At 41.3% G+C, this 17,661-nt stretch overlaps 1 protein-coding gene across 3 annotated transcripts in view; it reads right to left on the reverse strand.

Moving 5' to 3' along the window:
* The window catches only part of LOC136334441 (S-adenosyl-L-methionine-dependent tRNA 4-demethylwyosine synthase TYW1), a 201,698-nt gene that overhangs the window by 65,342 nt on the left and 118,695 nt on the right, over positions 1 to 17,661 (reverse strand). For all 3 annotated transcript variants that reach the window (XM_066274639.1, XM_066274638.1, XM_066274640.1), the window contains exon 12: positions 4,430 to 4,607. In XM_066274639.1, the coding sequence (XP_066130736.1) occupies positions 4,430 to 4,607 (178 nt within the window). The remainder of the gene's footprint in view (positions 1 to 4,429; positions 4,608 to 17,661) is intronic.

Genomic DNA, 17,661 nt, shown 5'->3' on the forward strand with positions numbered 1-17,661 from the left:
AAGATCTAGCTTTAGGCCTGGCACCATCAGCCCAGCACTATTAGAGGGAGCTCTCATTTAAGTTTCCCCATAAATGCTGTCACTAAAGACTCACACAGCTGAAATCTCACAATCATGGCGGTGGGGGGTTCTGTGCTGATGGGCCACCTCCCATCATCCATTCACTGATGTACAATTTCTAAGGAACAAGAAACAACCCCATAAGTACAAGCCTTCTTTGCAGGACATAAAGCCACACCAATGCCACTGAGAGCAGGGTGGGTTCAAAGCCGAGCCTGCATAGGCAAACAATGACCTATTCAGTGAGCTTCCAGCAATGCAGAGCTAGAACAACTGCAATCAAACACTTAAAAAGGACCACAACCCAGAAGAAAAATAAATGTTTCAGATTCTTATTTTTCTTTGCCTTCTAATCAGTTTCCATGAATACTGCTCATTGTCCACTTCTCTCAACTTCACTGACTCATTTCATAATGTCATTCTTATCTACTAGATTTCTTGCCAGTTTTGTTTTAAGCCCAGATTGTACTTTTTCCAAAGCCTCTCTGTTCTCCCTTCAAACGAGTCTCATAGTTCATTCTCTTCAATAATTTAGACCAGAAAGAAAACTCCTCCTTAATAATCCTGTGACCAAATCCTCCCGCTATTAATTTTCTATATTCCACAATGTGCATTTACCCCAGAATGTTATTTATGCACTTTTTGTTTCAAAGTCTATGCATCTTTAAAAACAGAGCTATAATTCACATGCCATAAAATTCACCATTGAAATGGCTTATGTGCTTTTTTTTTTTTTTCACTTTTCTGAAGCTGGAAACAGGGAGAGACAGTCAGACAGACTCCCGCATGTGCCCGACCGGGATCCACCCGGCACGCCCACCAGGGGCAACGCTCTGCCCACCAGGGGGCGATGCTCTGCCCATCCTGGGCGTCGCCATGTTGCGACCAGAGCCACTCTAGCGCCTGAGGAAGAGGCCACAGAGCCATCCCCAGCGCCCGGGCCATGTTTGCTCCAATGGATCCTTGGCTGCAGGAGGGGAAGAGAGAGACAGAGAGGAAAGCGTGGCGGAGGGGTGGAGAAGCAAATGGGCTCTTCTCCTGTGTGCCCTGGCCGGGAATCGAACCCGGGTCCTCCGCACACTAGGCTTATGTGCTTTTTATAACTATCAGTATCAGCCTCATCAATATTGGAGTGGCAGACCTTGAAAGACAGAAACTATATTTTTGTTCTTTTTTTTTTTTTTTGTATTTTTCTGAAGCTGGAAACGGGGAGAGACAGACAGACTCCCGCATGCGCCCGACCGGGATCCACCCGGCACGCCCACCAGGGGCAATGCTCTGCCCACCAGGGGGCGATGCTCTGCCCCTCTGGGGCATCGCTCTGCCGCGACCAGAGCCACTCTAGTGCCTGGGGCAGAGGCCAAGGAGCCATCGCCAGTGCCCGGGCCATCTTTGCTCCAATGGAGCCTTGGCTGCGGGAGGGGAAGAGAGAGACAGAGAGGAAGGGGGGGTGGAGAAGCAAATGGGCGCTTCTCCTATGTGCCCTGGCCAGGAATCAAACCCGGGTCCCCCACACGCCAGGCCGACGCTCTACCGCTGAGCCAACCAGCCACGGCCTTGTTCTTATCTATCCATATTGGCAGACACTGAAAGCTACTTTTTAGTTGATGTTGACTTCAGCTGAAAAAACTTTTAAGGGCAAGTAGGCCAAACAGATGATTGTGATGATCTGACTTAGTGACACATAGAAAAGTCAGAAGAGTCTAAACCTAAAGTTATTAAAAGTGGAGAAGTTCTGACCAAAGTTAAGAAAGAGGTGATTAAAATATTGGCAGATTCTCACTGCTTTAAACCCTCTCCCACACTGAGCTACACGGGGAATCCTTAAAAGTTCAGTGATGTGTCACTACTGAGCAAAAGACGTCAGTTACTAAAAACGCACACCAATAACATACTGTAATGGCAGCAGGCTGTCTCATCACTATTTTGCAGGGTGCCTCTTTAACAACAAATAAGCTATGCTACCTCAATAGGACTTTATGTTTGACAAAAAATAAAAACAAAAATGATTGTCTTAATGAATACTGCTAGCCATCATCGTCTGATACTTATGGGACTTTGTCATAAAGTTGCCCAATGAAAAATGGGAACTGGCCTGACCTTTTCACTACGCCTCCATACAACTTAAGATTATGAACAGTAAATTCCAAAGGTCATGGTTATTTTACAAACCTCTGTCATTTGCAAAAAAAAAGGAAGCCCTGGACACTGACAGTACCAATAAGGAATTTTTGTCAATAATAAATGTCTTAAGTGCTATAATTAAGGAAGTCTGTAGATCTCTTGCCAGGGAGCAGAGAAAGAATAGAGAAGAGAAAAAGTCTCTGGGAATTAGAGACTCACTCAAAAGCAGTAAAAGAACCATGGAGAAATTTTCCAAGCTCAGGGGTCTAAGGCCTGCCTGGTACAGGCCTCTATTCCCCAGGACAGGTAATCAGGCTCCCACCATGGTTACTTGTCCATTCCATACAGAGAGAGCATCAGTTTAGCACCCCCAAAGCAAGAGAACATTCTATCCTTAAAAATCATCCCAATAAAAAACTGTATCATAACGGGATATATAATCCTAAGCCCCAATACCCAGGAAAAATGTCCAATGAATTGTGATATAATTATTGTGACCCTACATTCTGTTAATTTTAAATTTGAGTTGAGAATGATCATATATAGAAATGCATTGTAGTCTGACCAGGCAGTGGCACAGTGGATAGAGCTTCGAACTGGGACATGGAGGACCCAGATTCAAAACCTCAAAGTTGCCAGTTTGAGTGTGGGCTCATTCAGCTTGCGCACAAGCTCACCAGCCAAAGATCATTGGCTTGAAGCCCAAGGTCACTGGCTTGAACACAAGGTCGTTGGAGTTAGCAAGGGGTCGCTCACGCTGTTGTACCCCGCCCTCCATCAAGGCACATATGAGAAAGCAATCAATGAACAACTAAGGAGCCACAACAAAGAACTGATGCTTCTCATCTCTCTCCCTTCCTCTCTTTCCTTCTCTCTGACTCTCTGTCTCTGTCAAAAAAAAAGAAAGAAAGAAAAAGAAAAGAAATGCATTGTAGCCCTGGCCATTTGGCTCAGTGATAGAGCATCAGCCCAGCATGTGGATGTCCCAGGTTCAATTCCCAATCAGAGCACATAGGAGAAGCGACCATCAGCTTCTCCACCCTTCCCCCTCTCACTTCTCTCCCTTTCTCTCTGTTCCCCTCCCCTCCTGTAGCCATGGCTCAATTGGAGTGAGTTGGCCCAGGTGCTGAGGATGGCTCCATGGCCTCTGCCTCAGGCACTAAAAAATGGCTCAGGTTTCAACTGAGCAAGGGTCCCAGATGGGCAGAGCATCACCCCCTAGTGGGCTTGCCAGGTGGATCCAGTCAGGCTCATGTAGCAGTCTGTCTCTCTGCCTCCCTGCTTCTCACTTCAGAGAAAAGAAAGAAAGAAAGAAAGAAAGAAAGAAAGAAAGAAAGAAAGAAAGAAAGAAAGAAAGAAAGAAAGAAAAGAGGGAGGAAATTCATTGTAATTGAACATAAAAATCCCTCTTCCTTTTTTCTCTTATATAGAAATACAGGCCTACAAATCTCTACAGAAGGGAAAAAAGGGAGAGGGATTTATGTTTGTAAGAAATCAAGTGGATTAAATAGTAAGTTTGATGATCCTATTGGACAAAAAATACCCGAAGTGGCCCAAACTTTCCACACTATTAAGGCCAGAATCTCTAGGACAATCCGGGCTCTCACATCAGGCCAAATAATTTAGGAGAAAAAGAGAAGAAGACTGAAGGAGGAGAAGAAAACTATTTACCATTTACTAAATACTCATCATATATTGAGTGCACTGTTTGACCTTCCTTGTTTAGTTCACTAAATCCTCATAATAAAACAAGGTAGATGGTACTTATGCCCATTTTAGAGATGACAAAATTGACAAAGAAGTTAAGAAACTTTTTTAAGGATCCAAAAAAAATGTAAATAATCTTATATTTAATAATCTCAACAATGAGACTCAAGCCAAGAAGTGACTCCAGAGCCTGTACTCCTAGCCCTGTGCCACCATGCCTCCAACAAAATGGCCAGTTCCTAGGCAGTGTAGCCTAAACCTATTGTCATAGAAACCCAAGAACAGTGTTTCAAGCCTTGCAGCAGTATTTCTCTAAGTGTGGTCCAAACCATTTGCATCAGAGCACATAGAAATGCAAATTATTGGGACTCTCACAAGACTGAACCAGCCTCCAGGGATGGGTGGGGCCTCAGAAAGCATACATTATATTAGTTTCAAGAATTCCTCAACATTAATGAAAGACAGTCAAGACATGGAAACAATCTAAGTGTCTGTCTACAGATTCGGGCAGCATATCTTACTAAGCTGTACGACTCACCTGATTTCCACAGGAAATTGTGCATTTGTGACCAGGAAACTGGAGATTTTACACTCGTGGAGTAGCTTCAAAAACCTGTTGATTTCTGGGTACATGATGGGTTCTCCCACAAGGGACAATGCACAGTGCTTTACCGTCATTCCTTCTTTGAAGCGTTCTTCCTTGACACCTGGCACTCCTGCAGAACGCAATGAAAACAAGCTCAGGAAGGCACAAAGAGAGAATAACTACTTTTATTTTTCTTAATTAAATGTTTTAAAATAAATAAATTAAATTTATTTCTCTTAATTTAATGTTCCTTGCTTTTAGAGAGCAAATTTATTTTTTGATACCAGCCAGATAATTAAAAAATGAGAGCCAGAGGGAAAAGATAATCCAGAATTACTGAAAAAGAAAAATCAGTCGGCAATCTCATTCTTGGTTTTAGGACTGATTAAACCTAATCAATACAAGCAGGCAAAACTAACTCTATTAGCTAGCTATTTGAAACACAGAACATACTGCATTCTTAGTTTGCTCGGCTCTGCCTTCTTTCCTGTTGGTCTAACATGACCTCAGTATATCTACATGAGGAAAAGCCTCTTCTAGACTATTCACTGGCCCGTTCATTTCAAGCAGTATTCTGAATTGAGAAACTAAACATAGTTAATCCAAAAGTACAGAGGAGAAAAAAAAAAGAAACCTGCAGTTCTCGCCTTTAGCTTCACAGCAGAATCACTTTGAGAGTATCAAAAACTCCTGCCGCCAAGGTCCACCGCCAAAGCTTTTGTTTAACTGGAGTGGGTGGAAGCTGGGTAACAGGAGCTTTAAGGCCCTGGCCGGTTGCCTCAGTGGTAGAGCGTCGGCCTGGCGTACAGAAGTCCCAGGTTCAATTCCCGGCCAGGGCACACAGGAGAAACGCCCATCTGCTTCTCCATCCCTCGCCCTCTCCTTCCTCTCTGTCTCTCTCTTCCCCTCCCGCAGCGAAGCTCCATTGGAGCAAAGATGGCCCAGGCGCTGGGGATGGCTCCTTGGCCTCTGCCCCAGGCGCTAGAGTGGCTCTGGTCGCAGCAGAGCGACACCCCGGAGGGGCAGAGCATGGCCCCCTGGTGGGCAGAGCATCACCCCCTGGTGGGCGTGCCGGGTGGATCCCGGTCGGGCGCATGCGGGAGTCTGTCTGACTATCTCTCCCCATTTCCAGCTTCAGAAAAATACACACACACACACAAAAAAGAAAAAGTTCCTCTGGTGATTCGAATGTGCAGCCAGGGTTGAAACCATCGCAGAAGCTAGAGGTCCACAAACTTGTCTGCACACTGGAATCACCTGGGAATCTTAAACCTTCCAAATTCCTCGCCGCAGAGCAGACCAGTTAAAACACAGTTTCTGGGGAGGAGCACGGACATCGGGAGTGTTTGAAGTTCCCAGGTGATTCCAACATGCAAAAAAAGGGTTGGAACCACTGGCACACACCACTGGTTTCCAACTCTACTTAGACACTGAAACTACCAAAGAACTTTTAAAAATACGACTATTCAGGCGGTATCCCAAGCCAATTAAATCACAATCGCTGGGGATAAGATTCAGACACCAGTATTTTTTCACGTTTTCCAAGTGATCCCAGTGTATAGTGTGGACTGAAAAGCACTGCTCTCGACACAATGCAGAAGGCATTCATGAAAGTCCCTCAATCTAACAGAATGTGAAAGGTTTGGAAAGAGTGTAAAAAGGCAAATAAAAACGTATCTCCTTATTTCAGCTACATCTATCAATTATCTATAGGTTCTTTCTGAAGACTATCTTCTCTAAAGAATACAGATTCCTCATAGACATAGGGGGGTGGGCAGGATTGTTTATATTTCCTCTCAGTCACTTACTAACTAGAGGCTTGTTTTTTTGTTTTGTTTTGTTTTTTGTTTTTATCTGTAAACAGTACCTACTTCAAAGAATTTTTGTTAGAATTAAAAGAGATAATGCACATTAGGGCTTTAGCAGAGTGCCTAGCACACAGAAAAAAATTATTAAGGATTTGTTATCATCACCTTGATCCTAGCTTCTTAAAAATGGTTAAATCGGCCCTGGCCAGTTGGCTCAGTGGTAGAGCATTGGCCTGGCATGCAGAAGTCCCGGGTTCGATTCCCAGCCAGGGCACACAGGAGAGGCGCCCATCTGCTTCTCCACCCCTCACCCTCTCCTTCCTCTCTCTCTCTTCCCCTCCTGCAGCTGAGGCTCCATTGGAGTGCTGGGGATGGCTCCATGGCCTCTGCCCCAGGCGCTAGAGTGGCTCTGGTCACAACAGAGCGACGCCCCAGATGGGCAGAGCATCGCCCCCTGGTGGGCGTGCCGGGTGGATCCCAGTCGGGCGCATGCGAGAGTCTGTCTGACTGCCTCCCCATTTCCAGCTTCAGAAAAAAAAAATACAAAAAAAAAAAGGTTAAATCCCAGTTACCAATATCACCTTGACAACAACAACAAGCCTAGAGAAAAGAAACTGAGCTATCACTGCTAGCTCGTGCCTTAGTTTGCAAGAAGTAATACAGGTATTGTTTTACACACACGCACATGCACACTCAAGTCGGAATAGCAGGTGCAAATAAACACCTAAGAGAGCAGACCAACACAACACGGGCTAAAATGAGAACCATCTAAAAGTAGCAGCTGACGTTTTCTTTTATGGCTATCAAACTGCAATACTGAAAATATATTTCAACTCAGTATTTTTGGATGAATAATTTTAAGCTTGATCCTTATCTCACTCTTGTTGCCAAGACAACTAAGAATTAAACATAAAATTTCCTCATTGTAAAAATATATTATTAACATTAAGCCCCATGAGCACATGAGTAGAAGCGCAGATTTAACCTGAAATACAAAATTAACCTAAAACTCAGAAAGCAGAATAACTGGCAAGGCTCTAACACCTAGCAGTCAGAATCACCAGGTCCAAATTCCAACTCTACCACTCACTTAGGCTAAACACACTGGAGAGAACAGGGCTCAGAGGTGTGAATCCAGGACCCCTTGCCAACTCCTCCACAACGCATCATGGCAAAACCTGGTAGAGGCAGCATGGTCAACTCAGACACAGCATCTCTCATGGTGGTCTCTGGCTACAGGAAGGCAACACCAGAAATACACAGGAGACCCATAGCCCACCATTTCCAATCCATATAAATTATGCCTGAGTACCAAGGTGACCAGGTCATAAGGAGATACCCACCTACTTGAGGAATACGGTACATAGTCCACAACTGAGGTGACACCACCCCACTGAGATCCTAGAAGCCCCAACAGTGCATGTAAAATAAAATGAAAATTTGTGCTTTACCATTGCCTACTGAAAAGCAAAAGAAAGCCTTCTATATATTAACCTGCTAAACACTAAAGTATCAAATACATTTAAAAAAATTTTCATTTCCAAAAATGTCCAGGCAGAAAAATAATCCACCAAGCCCTGGCTGGTTGGCTCAGTGGTAGAGCGTCGGCTTGGCGTGCAAAAGTCCCAGGTTCAATTCCCGGCCAGGGCACACAGGAGAAGTGCCCATCTGCTTCTCCACCCCTCCCCCTCTCCTTCCTCTCTGTCTCTTTCTTCCCCTCCCGCAGCTAAGGCTCCGCTGGAGCAAAGTTGGCCCAGGCGCTGAGGATGGCTCTGTGGCCTCTGCCTCAGGTGCTAGAATGGCTCTGGTTGCAACAGAGCGATGCCCCAGATGGGCAGAGCATCACCCCCTGGTGAGCGTGCCAGGTAGATCCCTGGTGGGCGTGCCGGGTGGATCCTGGTCGGGTGCATGAGGGAGTCTGTCTGACTGCCTCCCCATTTCCAACTTCAGAAAAATAAAAAAAATAAAAAAAAATTAAAAAAAGAATCCACCAAGCACAATTAATAACTAAGGTAACAAGAAACTTCAAAAATAAAATAAAAAATCTCCAGAAAACAAACTTAAAACATCGAAGACTGTGATTTAAATGACAAAGAATTCAAGACTGCAGTTCTGAAAAACAAAAACTCAATAAAAAAAATCTCAGAAAAACAATTCAATAATCTCAGAAATAAAATCAGTCAACAAAAGGAGTACTTCACTAATGAGATTAAAACTATAAAAAAAGAACCAAACAAAAATTCTGGAGATGAAGAACTCAAAGAAATGAGATGAAAAATAAACCAGTGAGCTTAAGAAATAAAGCAGATCAGATGGAGGAAAGAATTAGTGACATAGAAAATAGAAATCTAGAAATGACTCAGGTGAAAGATGAGAGAGAATCAAGAGTAAAAAAATTAAATAATTCTAGAAGAACTATATGACTCCATTAGAAAGAGCAATATAAGAATATTGGTATATCCCAAGGAGAAGAGAGGAAAAAGGGAACAGAGAGCCTCTTCAAAAAAATAATTGATGAGAACTTCCCAAACCTATGGAAAGAACTGGATCTTCAAATCTAAGAAGCTAAAAGAATACCTGTTATCTCAGTCCAAAAAGGCCTCATCCAAGGTACATTAAATTATATTAGAATTTTCAAAAAGTAACAACAAAGAAAGATATCTTAAATCAGCCATGGAAAAGAAGATGGTAACCTATAAAGGAAACACCACTAAATTATCAATAGAGTTTTCAACAGAACACTATTAGCTAGAAGAGAAAAAAATCAAATATTCAAATTATTGAAAAAAAATTATCATCAATGAAGAATAATATACACAACAAAGTTATCCTTTACAGAAGTTGAGGGTACTTAACATCTCAAGACCTGCATTATAAGAACTGCTTTAAGGTGTTCTTCCAGATTTAAAAAAGAGAGACAAAAGAATACAAACTATGAGGAACATAACTAACAGGCAAACAAAAGCAAGAAGTAACAACCCTTGTTTAGAAAATATTTAACACTTAATGGAACATAAAGCTTAAAGGAGGTAAAAACATTTTTAAAAAAGACAATAGCTGGAGTGACATCAGAGAAATGGTGCGTTGAGGAGTGTTCCCAATACCTCTCCCTGAAACTTCAACAAATTCAACAACTACAGACAGAAAAACAATCTCAGGAGCAACTGAAATACACATGTATCAAACAAAGGTATGACTGGGCAAAAAGGTGGCTGAATATATAACCCACTCTGAAGGAAATAAGATGGAGAACGGAGTAGTCCACTTTCCTCACTGACCTGAGCAAGGGCTGCTTTCACTTGGAACTGAGAGAAAGTGAGGGCTGAGGGTGGGAAAAAGCTGGGCTGGGGCAGAGACGTTAAGCCGAGGAGAGAAGTGTGCCCACGGCTCAGCCCATGCGGAGCTAATGCCAGCGGCAGACCCGGGTAGAGGTAGGCGAGCAGTTGCCTTATTTATTCCTGGTATTCCGGTCAGCGAGTGAGGGCAGTGTGCGAGTGGATCCACCAGGCACTTCGGGCGTGGGTGCCCACATTTCTGGACAGAGGGGCTGGCTCTGAGACTGTCAATAGTGACCCTCTGTGTGGGCTGTGACCAGAGTTTCCAAACACTCCTGGCTTCCCAAACAGTGCACAGGAAGTGCACCAAAGCCGGCTTCCCTACACCTGGACCTGTCTGTGCATGGCACCTCCGCCAACCATACAGGCTAACAAAGCACAGTCCTGGGGAAGAGAACTGCGGAAGTGGTGGGGGAAGGGCGCACAGGCAGCTTGCAGACAGCCTCTGGAGAGCAGAACTGCGGAGTGCTGAGGCATACTAGACATGCCCAGAGGCTGATAGGAAACACCTGAAAGGCAATTGGCTCCAGGCCCTGCCTGATGATGCTGGCGGCTCTGGCTGGCAAAGCCTTACCCAGAACCCTGCATTGAGTAGGGATAGAGGGGGGATTTGGCAGCTCTTAGAGCCTCTTGCTCTCCAGGCAGTGGCTGGGGCAACATCACAGCTGGGTCCCAGGCTGCTGGTTCAGGAAGGAGAGATTTGGGGAGAGGCTCTAGGAAAGCGAACTCTCCCATTGTCAGAACCTGCAAATGTTAACCAGCCCCACCTACCAATGAAACTGAGGCCTAGTTTATGTCATCACAATAGCGACACAACAGCAAATCTCTGCCTAAGAGTGCCACAGGGGCAGAACCTGGGGTACAACACCACCGGCCAAAACGAGAGAGAAAAAAGAAAAAGGAAGAAGATAACTTCTCAAAACCAGGAAAAATCCATAGTCTTTATAATTTTTTCAATTTTTTTCTTGTATTTTTTATCTTTTTCTTTTCCTTCCACCTTGGTCATTTTATCCTCTTTCCTTTTTATTCTTTACATAATTTTTTATAATAATTCTTTTATTTTTTACAATTTATTTATTTTTTACATTTTATTTATTCATTTTTTTAGAGAGAGGAAACAGAGAGAGAAAGAGACAGAGGGAGGAACAGGAAGCATCAACTCCCATATGTGCCTTGACCAGGCAAGCCCGGGGTTTCAAACCAGCGACCTCAGTGTTCCAGGTCGTCACTTTTACCCACTGCATCACCATAGGTCAGGCTTCCTTTTTCTTCTTTTCTTTTCATTTTGAACGTTATTACCCATAGGTGTTACATTTGCCATTCTTTTTCTTTTTTTTTCTATGAGTGTTACATTCCAAAAAACTTAACTCAACTTTTTTTCTCTTTTTTTGTTACTTTTATTCTCTTTCACTTTTTCTCTCATTCAAATCTCACCCACAAACAAACTATTTTATTCTGGATTCAAATTTTTTCTTTGTGGCATTTAGTGTGCCTTTGACTTCCCTTTTTATCTCTTTAACATTTCCCATACTTCTCCCAACTCTGGCTCTCCATTCTATAGTTTTTGTGCTACTTAATACAATAGAATTTTTGTTTTTTACTGTATGTTTTTTTCCCTCTTTTTCTTTTCTCTTACACTATTTCTTTCATTCAATCATTTACAAATAAATTATTATATTCTTGATCCAAATTTTTTCCTTGTGGCATTTTGTCAGTTCTTGCCTCATTTTTTTCCTCTTTGTCACTCCTCTACAACCCAGGCCCTCTGTTCTACGAATTTTTGTTCCAATTAGCACAATAGAATTTTCAGTTTTTCACTGCATTTTCTCAAAATAAATTTTCTTTATCAACTCTTATTAGTGTTAACAATACCACTCTAAAATGCCATTATAGAAAAAGAAATAGAATATCATGGATAAAAAAGACAGGGATGTAGCTCAGATGAGGAAAAATTTATAGAAAAAAATATCAATAGCATAGAAACCTTGGAGATAAATGACAGAGAATTTAAAATTGAAGTCCTAAAAATATTCAGGAATATAAAAGAAAGCACAGAAAGGCAATTTAGGGAGCTCAGAAAACAATTCGATGAACAGAAAGAATACTTCACCAAGGAAATTGAAACTATGAAAATGATTCAAACTGAGATGAAAAACTCAATTCATGAACTAAAAAACGAGGTAACAAGCTTAGCCAATAGAACAGGCCACATAGAGGAGAGAATTAGTGACATAGAAGACAGGCAACTAGAGGTACTACAAAGAGACGAGCAGAGAGACTCATGAATTAAAAAATAATGAGATAGCCCTACAGGAACTGTTTGACTCCATCAGAAAGAGCAACATAAAAATAATGGGTCTATCAGAAGGAGAACAGAGAGAAAATGGAATGGAGAATATATTCAAACAAATAATAGACCAGAACTTCCCAAGCCTGTGGAAAGAACTAAAGGCTCGAATTCAAGAAGCAAACAGAACACCGAGTTATCTTAACCCTAACAAACCTACTCCAAGTCACATCATAATGAATTTGGCACAAACCAATGACAAAAAAAAAAATTCTCAAGGCGGCCTGTGAAAAGAAGAATACAACATATAAAGGAAGGCCCATTAGATTATCAACAGATTTCTCAGCAGAAACTCTACAAGCTAGAGGAGAGTGAACCCCAATATTTAAAATTCTGAAAGAGAGGAACTTCCAGACAAGAGTACTATACCCATCAAAGCTATCCTTCAAATACGAAGGAGAAATAAAAACATTCACAGATACAGAAAAGATGAGGGAATTTATCACCAGAAAACACCCACTTCAGGAAATACTAAAGGGGGTTTCCCAACCGGATACAAAGAACAAAACAAAACAAAATTACAAGTAAAAGCTCCATCAAGATCGCAATAAAAACATAATCAGTGACAACAAAACACAAAAAAGGGGAAAGAACAAAAATTAACAGTAGCAAAGGAGGATGGAGTGAAGAAGCACTCATTAGATAATGTACTACAATGAATATGATATGTATGCTTTCCATTACTTAATGGTAACCACTGCTGAAAAAACCAACACAGAAGTACATGGCTTGAAAAAAGAAGTAACAGAGAAAAGAACTATGGATTACAACCAAACAAAAACAAATGATAGAAAAATAAAAGAGAAAAATCAAACAAGATACAAAAGTATCAGAAAGCAATATATAAAATGGCAATAGGAAACCCTCAAATGTCAATAATTACACTAAACGTAAATGGATTGAACTCACCAATAAAAAGACACAGAGTAGCAGAATGAATTAAAAAAGAAAATCCATCTGTATGCTGCCTACAAGAAACACATCTAAGCTACAAGGATAAAAACAAATTCAAAGTGAAAGGCTGAAAAACAATACTCCAAGCAAATAACATCCCAATAAAAAGCAGGTGTGGCAATACTCATATCTAACAATGCAGATTACAAGACAGGAAAGGTAATCAGAGACAAAATCAGTCATTTCATAATGATAAAGGGGACAGTGAATCAAGAAGACATAACACTTCTTAATATATATGCACCAAACCAAGGAGCACCAAAATATATAAGACAGCTACTGACTGACCTAAAAACAAAGACTGACAAAAATACAATCATACTTGGAGCCCTCAATAAACTGCTGATGGCTCTAGATCGTTCCTCCAAACAGAAAATCAATAAAGAAATATTGGCCTTAAATGAAACACTAGAACAATTGGATATGATAGCCATCTACAGGACATTTCATCCCAAAGTGCCAGAGTATACATTTTTCTCCAGTGTACATGGAACATTCTCAAGAACTGACCATATGTTAGGCCACAAAAATAACATCAACAAATTCAGAAAGATTGAAATTATACCAAATATATTTTCTGATCATAAAGCCTTGAAACTAGAATTCAACTGCAAAAAAGAGGTAAATAAACCCACAAAAATGTGGAAACTAAACAACATATATATATATTTTTTTGTATTTTTCTGAAGCTGGAAACGGGGAGAGACAGACTCCCGCATGCGCCCTACCGGGATCCACCCGGCACGCCCACCAGGGGGCGACGCTCTGCCCACCAGGGGGCGATGCTCTGCCCCTCCGGGGCATCGCTCTGCCACAACCAGAGCCACTTTAGCGCCTGAGGCAGAGGTCAAGGAGCCATCCCCAGCGCCCGGGCCATCTTTGCTCCAATGGAGCCTCGCTGTGGGAGGGGAAGAGAGAGACAGAGAGGAAGGAGAGGGGGAGGGGTGGAGAAGCAGATGGGCACCTCTCCTGTGTGCCCTGGCCGGGAATCAAACCCGGGACCTCTGCACGCCAGGCCAACACTCTACCACTGACCCAACCGGCCAGGGCTAAACAACATATTTTTTAAAAATGAGTGGGTCAAAGAAGATATAAGCACAGAGATCAAAAGATACATACAGGCAAACAAAAATAACAATACAACGTATCAGAATCACTGGGATGCAGCAAAAGCAGTAATAAGAGGGAAGTTCATATCACTACAGGCCTATATGAACAAACAAGAGAGAGTCCAAGTAAACCACTTAACTTCACATCCTAAGGAACTAGAAAAATAAGAACAAAGACAACTCAAAACCAGCAGAGGAAAGAAAATAATAAAAATCAGAGCAGAAATAAATGAAATAGAGAACAGAAATACTATAGAAAAAAATTAATGAAACAAGGAGCTGGTTCTTTGAAAAGATCAAAAAAATTGACAAACCCTTGGCAAGACTCACCAAGGAAAAAAGAGAAAGGACTCATATAAACAAAATACAAAATTAAAGAGAAGAAATCACCACAGATATTATAGATATACAAAAAATTATTGTAGAATACTATGAGAAACTATATGCCACCAAATTTAACAATCTAGAAGAAATGGATAAATTCCTAGAACAATACAATCTTCCTAGACTGAATCATGAAGAAGCAGAAAGCCTAAACAGACCCATAAGCAGGGAGGAAATAGAAACAGCTATTAAAACCTCCCCAAAAATAAAAGTCCAGGGCCAGATGGCTATTCTAGTGAATTCTATCAAACATTCAAAGAAGACTTGGTTCCTATTCTACTCAAAGTCTTCCAAAAATTTGAAGAAGTAATACTGCCAAACACATTTTATGAGGCCAACATAATCCTCATACCAAAACCTGGCAAGGACAACACAAAAAAAAGAAAACTACAGACCAATATTTCTAATGAATACAGATGTTAAAATAATAAACAAAATATTAGGAAATCGAATACAACAACACATTAAAAATATAATTCATCATGATCAAGTAGGATTTATCCCAAAATCAAAAGGATGGTTCAACATACTTAAAACGGTTAATGTAATACACCATATCAACAAAACAAAGAACAAAAACCATATGATCTTATCAATAGATGCAGAAAAGGCTTCGATAAAATACAACATCATTTTATGTTTAAAACATTTAACAAAATGGGTATAGAAGGAAAATATCTCAACATAAAAAAGGCTATCTATGATAAACCATCAGCTAACATCATATTAAATGGCATAAAACTGAGGACTTACCCCTAAATTAGAAACAAGACAAGGTTGTCCACTCTCTCCACTCTTATTCAACATAGTGCTGGAAGTTCTAGCCAGAGCAATCAGACAAGAGAAAGAAATAAAAGGCATTCATATTGGGAAAAAAGAAGTAAAGGTTTCACTTTTTGCAGACAATATGATCCTGTACATCGAAAACACCAAAGACTCCACAAAAAGACTACTAGAAACAATAAACCAATACAGTAAGGTCGCAGGATACAAAATTAATATACAAAAGTCCATTGCCTTCTTATATGCCAACAATGAAACATCAGAAAACGAGCAAAAAAAAAAAAAAATCCCCTTCATGGTTGCAACAAAAAAATTAAAATATCTAGGAATAAACTTGATAACAAAGAATGTAAAGGACCCTTATAATGAAAACTACAAAGCATTGTTAAGGGAAATCGAAAAAGATATAATGAAATGGAAAAATATTCCTTTTTCTTGGATAGGAAGAATAAATATAGTCAAAATGAGTATATTACTCAAAGCAATATACAGATTTAATGCAATTCCCATCAAAATTCCATTGTCATTTTTTAAAGAAATGGAACAAAAAATCATCTGGTTTATATGGAACTATAAAAAAACCCTGAATATGGCCCTGGCCAGTTGGCTCAGCGATAGAGTGTCGGCCTGGCGTGCGGGGGACCCGGGTTCGATTCCCAGCCAGGGCACATAGGAGAAGCGCCTATTTGCTCTCCACCACCACCCCCTTCCTCTCTGTCTCTCTCTTCTCCTCCCGCAGCCAAGGCTTCATTGGAGCAAAGATGGCCCGGGCACTGGGGATGGCTCCTTGGCCTCTGCCCCAGGCGCTAGAGTGGCTCTGGTCGCGGCAGAGCGATGCCCCGGAGGGGCAGAGCATCGCCCCCTGGTGGGCAGAGCATCACCCCTGGTGGGCGTGCTGGGTGGATCCCGGTCAGGCGCATGTGGGAGTCTGTCTGACTGTCTCTCCCGTTTCCAGCTTCAGAAAAATACAAAAAACAAAACAAAACAAACAAAAAAAAAAAACCCTGAATAGTAGCCAGAGCAATCCTAAGAAAAAAGAACGAAGCTGAAGGCATTACAATACCTGACTTCAAATTATATTATAGAGCCACGATAATCAAAACTGCATGGTATTGGCAGAAAAATAGACAGTCAGACCTGGAACAGAATAGAAAGCCCAGAAATAAAACCACATGTATATGGTCAAATAATTTTTTATTGCTTTCTTATATGTGCCTTGACTGTGGGGCCACAGCAGACCGAGTAACCCCTTGCTCAAGCCAGCAACCTTGGGTCCAAGCTGGTGAGCCTTGCTCAAACCAGATGAGCCTACACTCAAGCTGGCGACCTCAGGGTCTTGAACCTGGGTCCTCTATATCCCAGTCCGATACTCTATCCACTGTGCCACCGCCTGGTCAGGCAAATAATTTTTGATAAGGGGGCCAACACTACATAATGGAGAAAGGAAAGCCTCTTCAACAAATGGTGCTGGGAAAACTGGACAGCCACATGCAAAAGAATGAAACCCGACTACCGTTTGTCCCCTTGTACTAAAATTAATTCAAATTGGATCAAAGACCTAAATATAAGACCTGAAACAATAAATTACATAGAAGAAAACATAGGTACTAAACTCATGGACCTTGGTTACAAAGAGCACTTTATGAATTTGACTCCCCAGGCAAGGGAAGTGAAGGCAAAGATAAATGAATGGGACTACATCAGACTAAGAAACTTTTGCACAGCATGAGAAAGTGACAACAAAACAAACAGCCAACTAAATGGGAGATGATATTTTCAAACAACGCACAGATAAGGGCCTAATATCCAAAATATACAAAGAACTCATAAAACTCAACAACAAACAAGCAAACAATCCAATAAAAAACTGGGAAGAGGACATGAACAGACACTTCTCACAGGAAGAAATACAAATGGCCAACAGATATATGAAAAGATGCTCATTATCATTAGTTATTAGAGAAATGCAAATCAACACTACAATGAGTTACCACCTTACACCTGTTAGATTAGCTATTATCAACAAGAGAGGTAATAACAAGTGTTGGAGAGGCTGTGGAGAAAAAGGAACCCTTATCCACTGTTTGTGGCAATGTAAAGTAGTACAACCACTATGGAAGGAAGTATGGTGGTTCCTCAAAAATTTAAAAATAGAACTACCATATGACCCAGCAATCCCTCTACTGGGAATATACCCCCATAACTCAAAAACACTAGTACGTAAAGACACATGCAGCCCCATGTTCAATGCAGCATTGTTCACAGTGGCCAAGACATGGAAACACCCAAAAGCCCTTCAATAGATGACTGGATAAAGAAGATGTGATACGTATATACTACGGAATACTACTCAGCCATAAGAAATGATGACATCAGATCATTTACAACAAAATGGATGAATCTTGATAACTATATGGAGTGAAATAAGTAAGTCAGAAAAAACTAAGAACTATATGATTCCATA

The sequence above is a fragment of the Saccopteryx bilineata genome, chromosome 4, assembly GCF_036850765.1.
Source record: "Saccopteryx bilineata isolate mSacBil1 chromosome 4, mSacBil1_pri_phased_curated, whole genome shotgun sequence".
Taxonomy (NCBI): Eukaryota; Metazoa; Chordata; class Mammalia; order Chiroptera; family Emballonuridae; genus Saccopteryx; species Saccopteryx bilineata.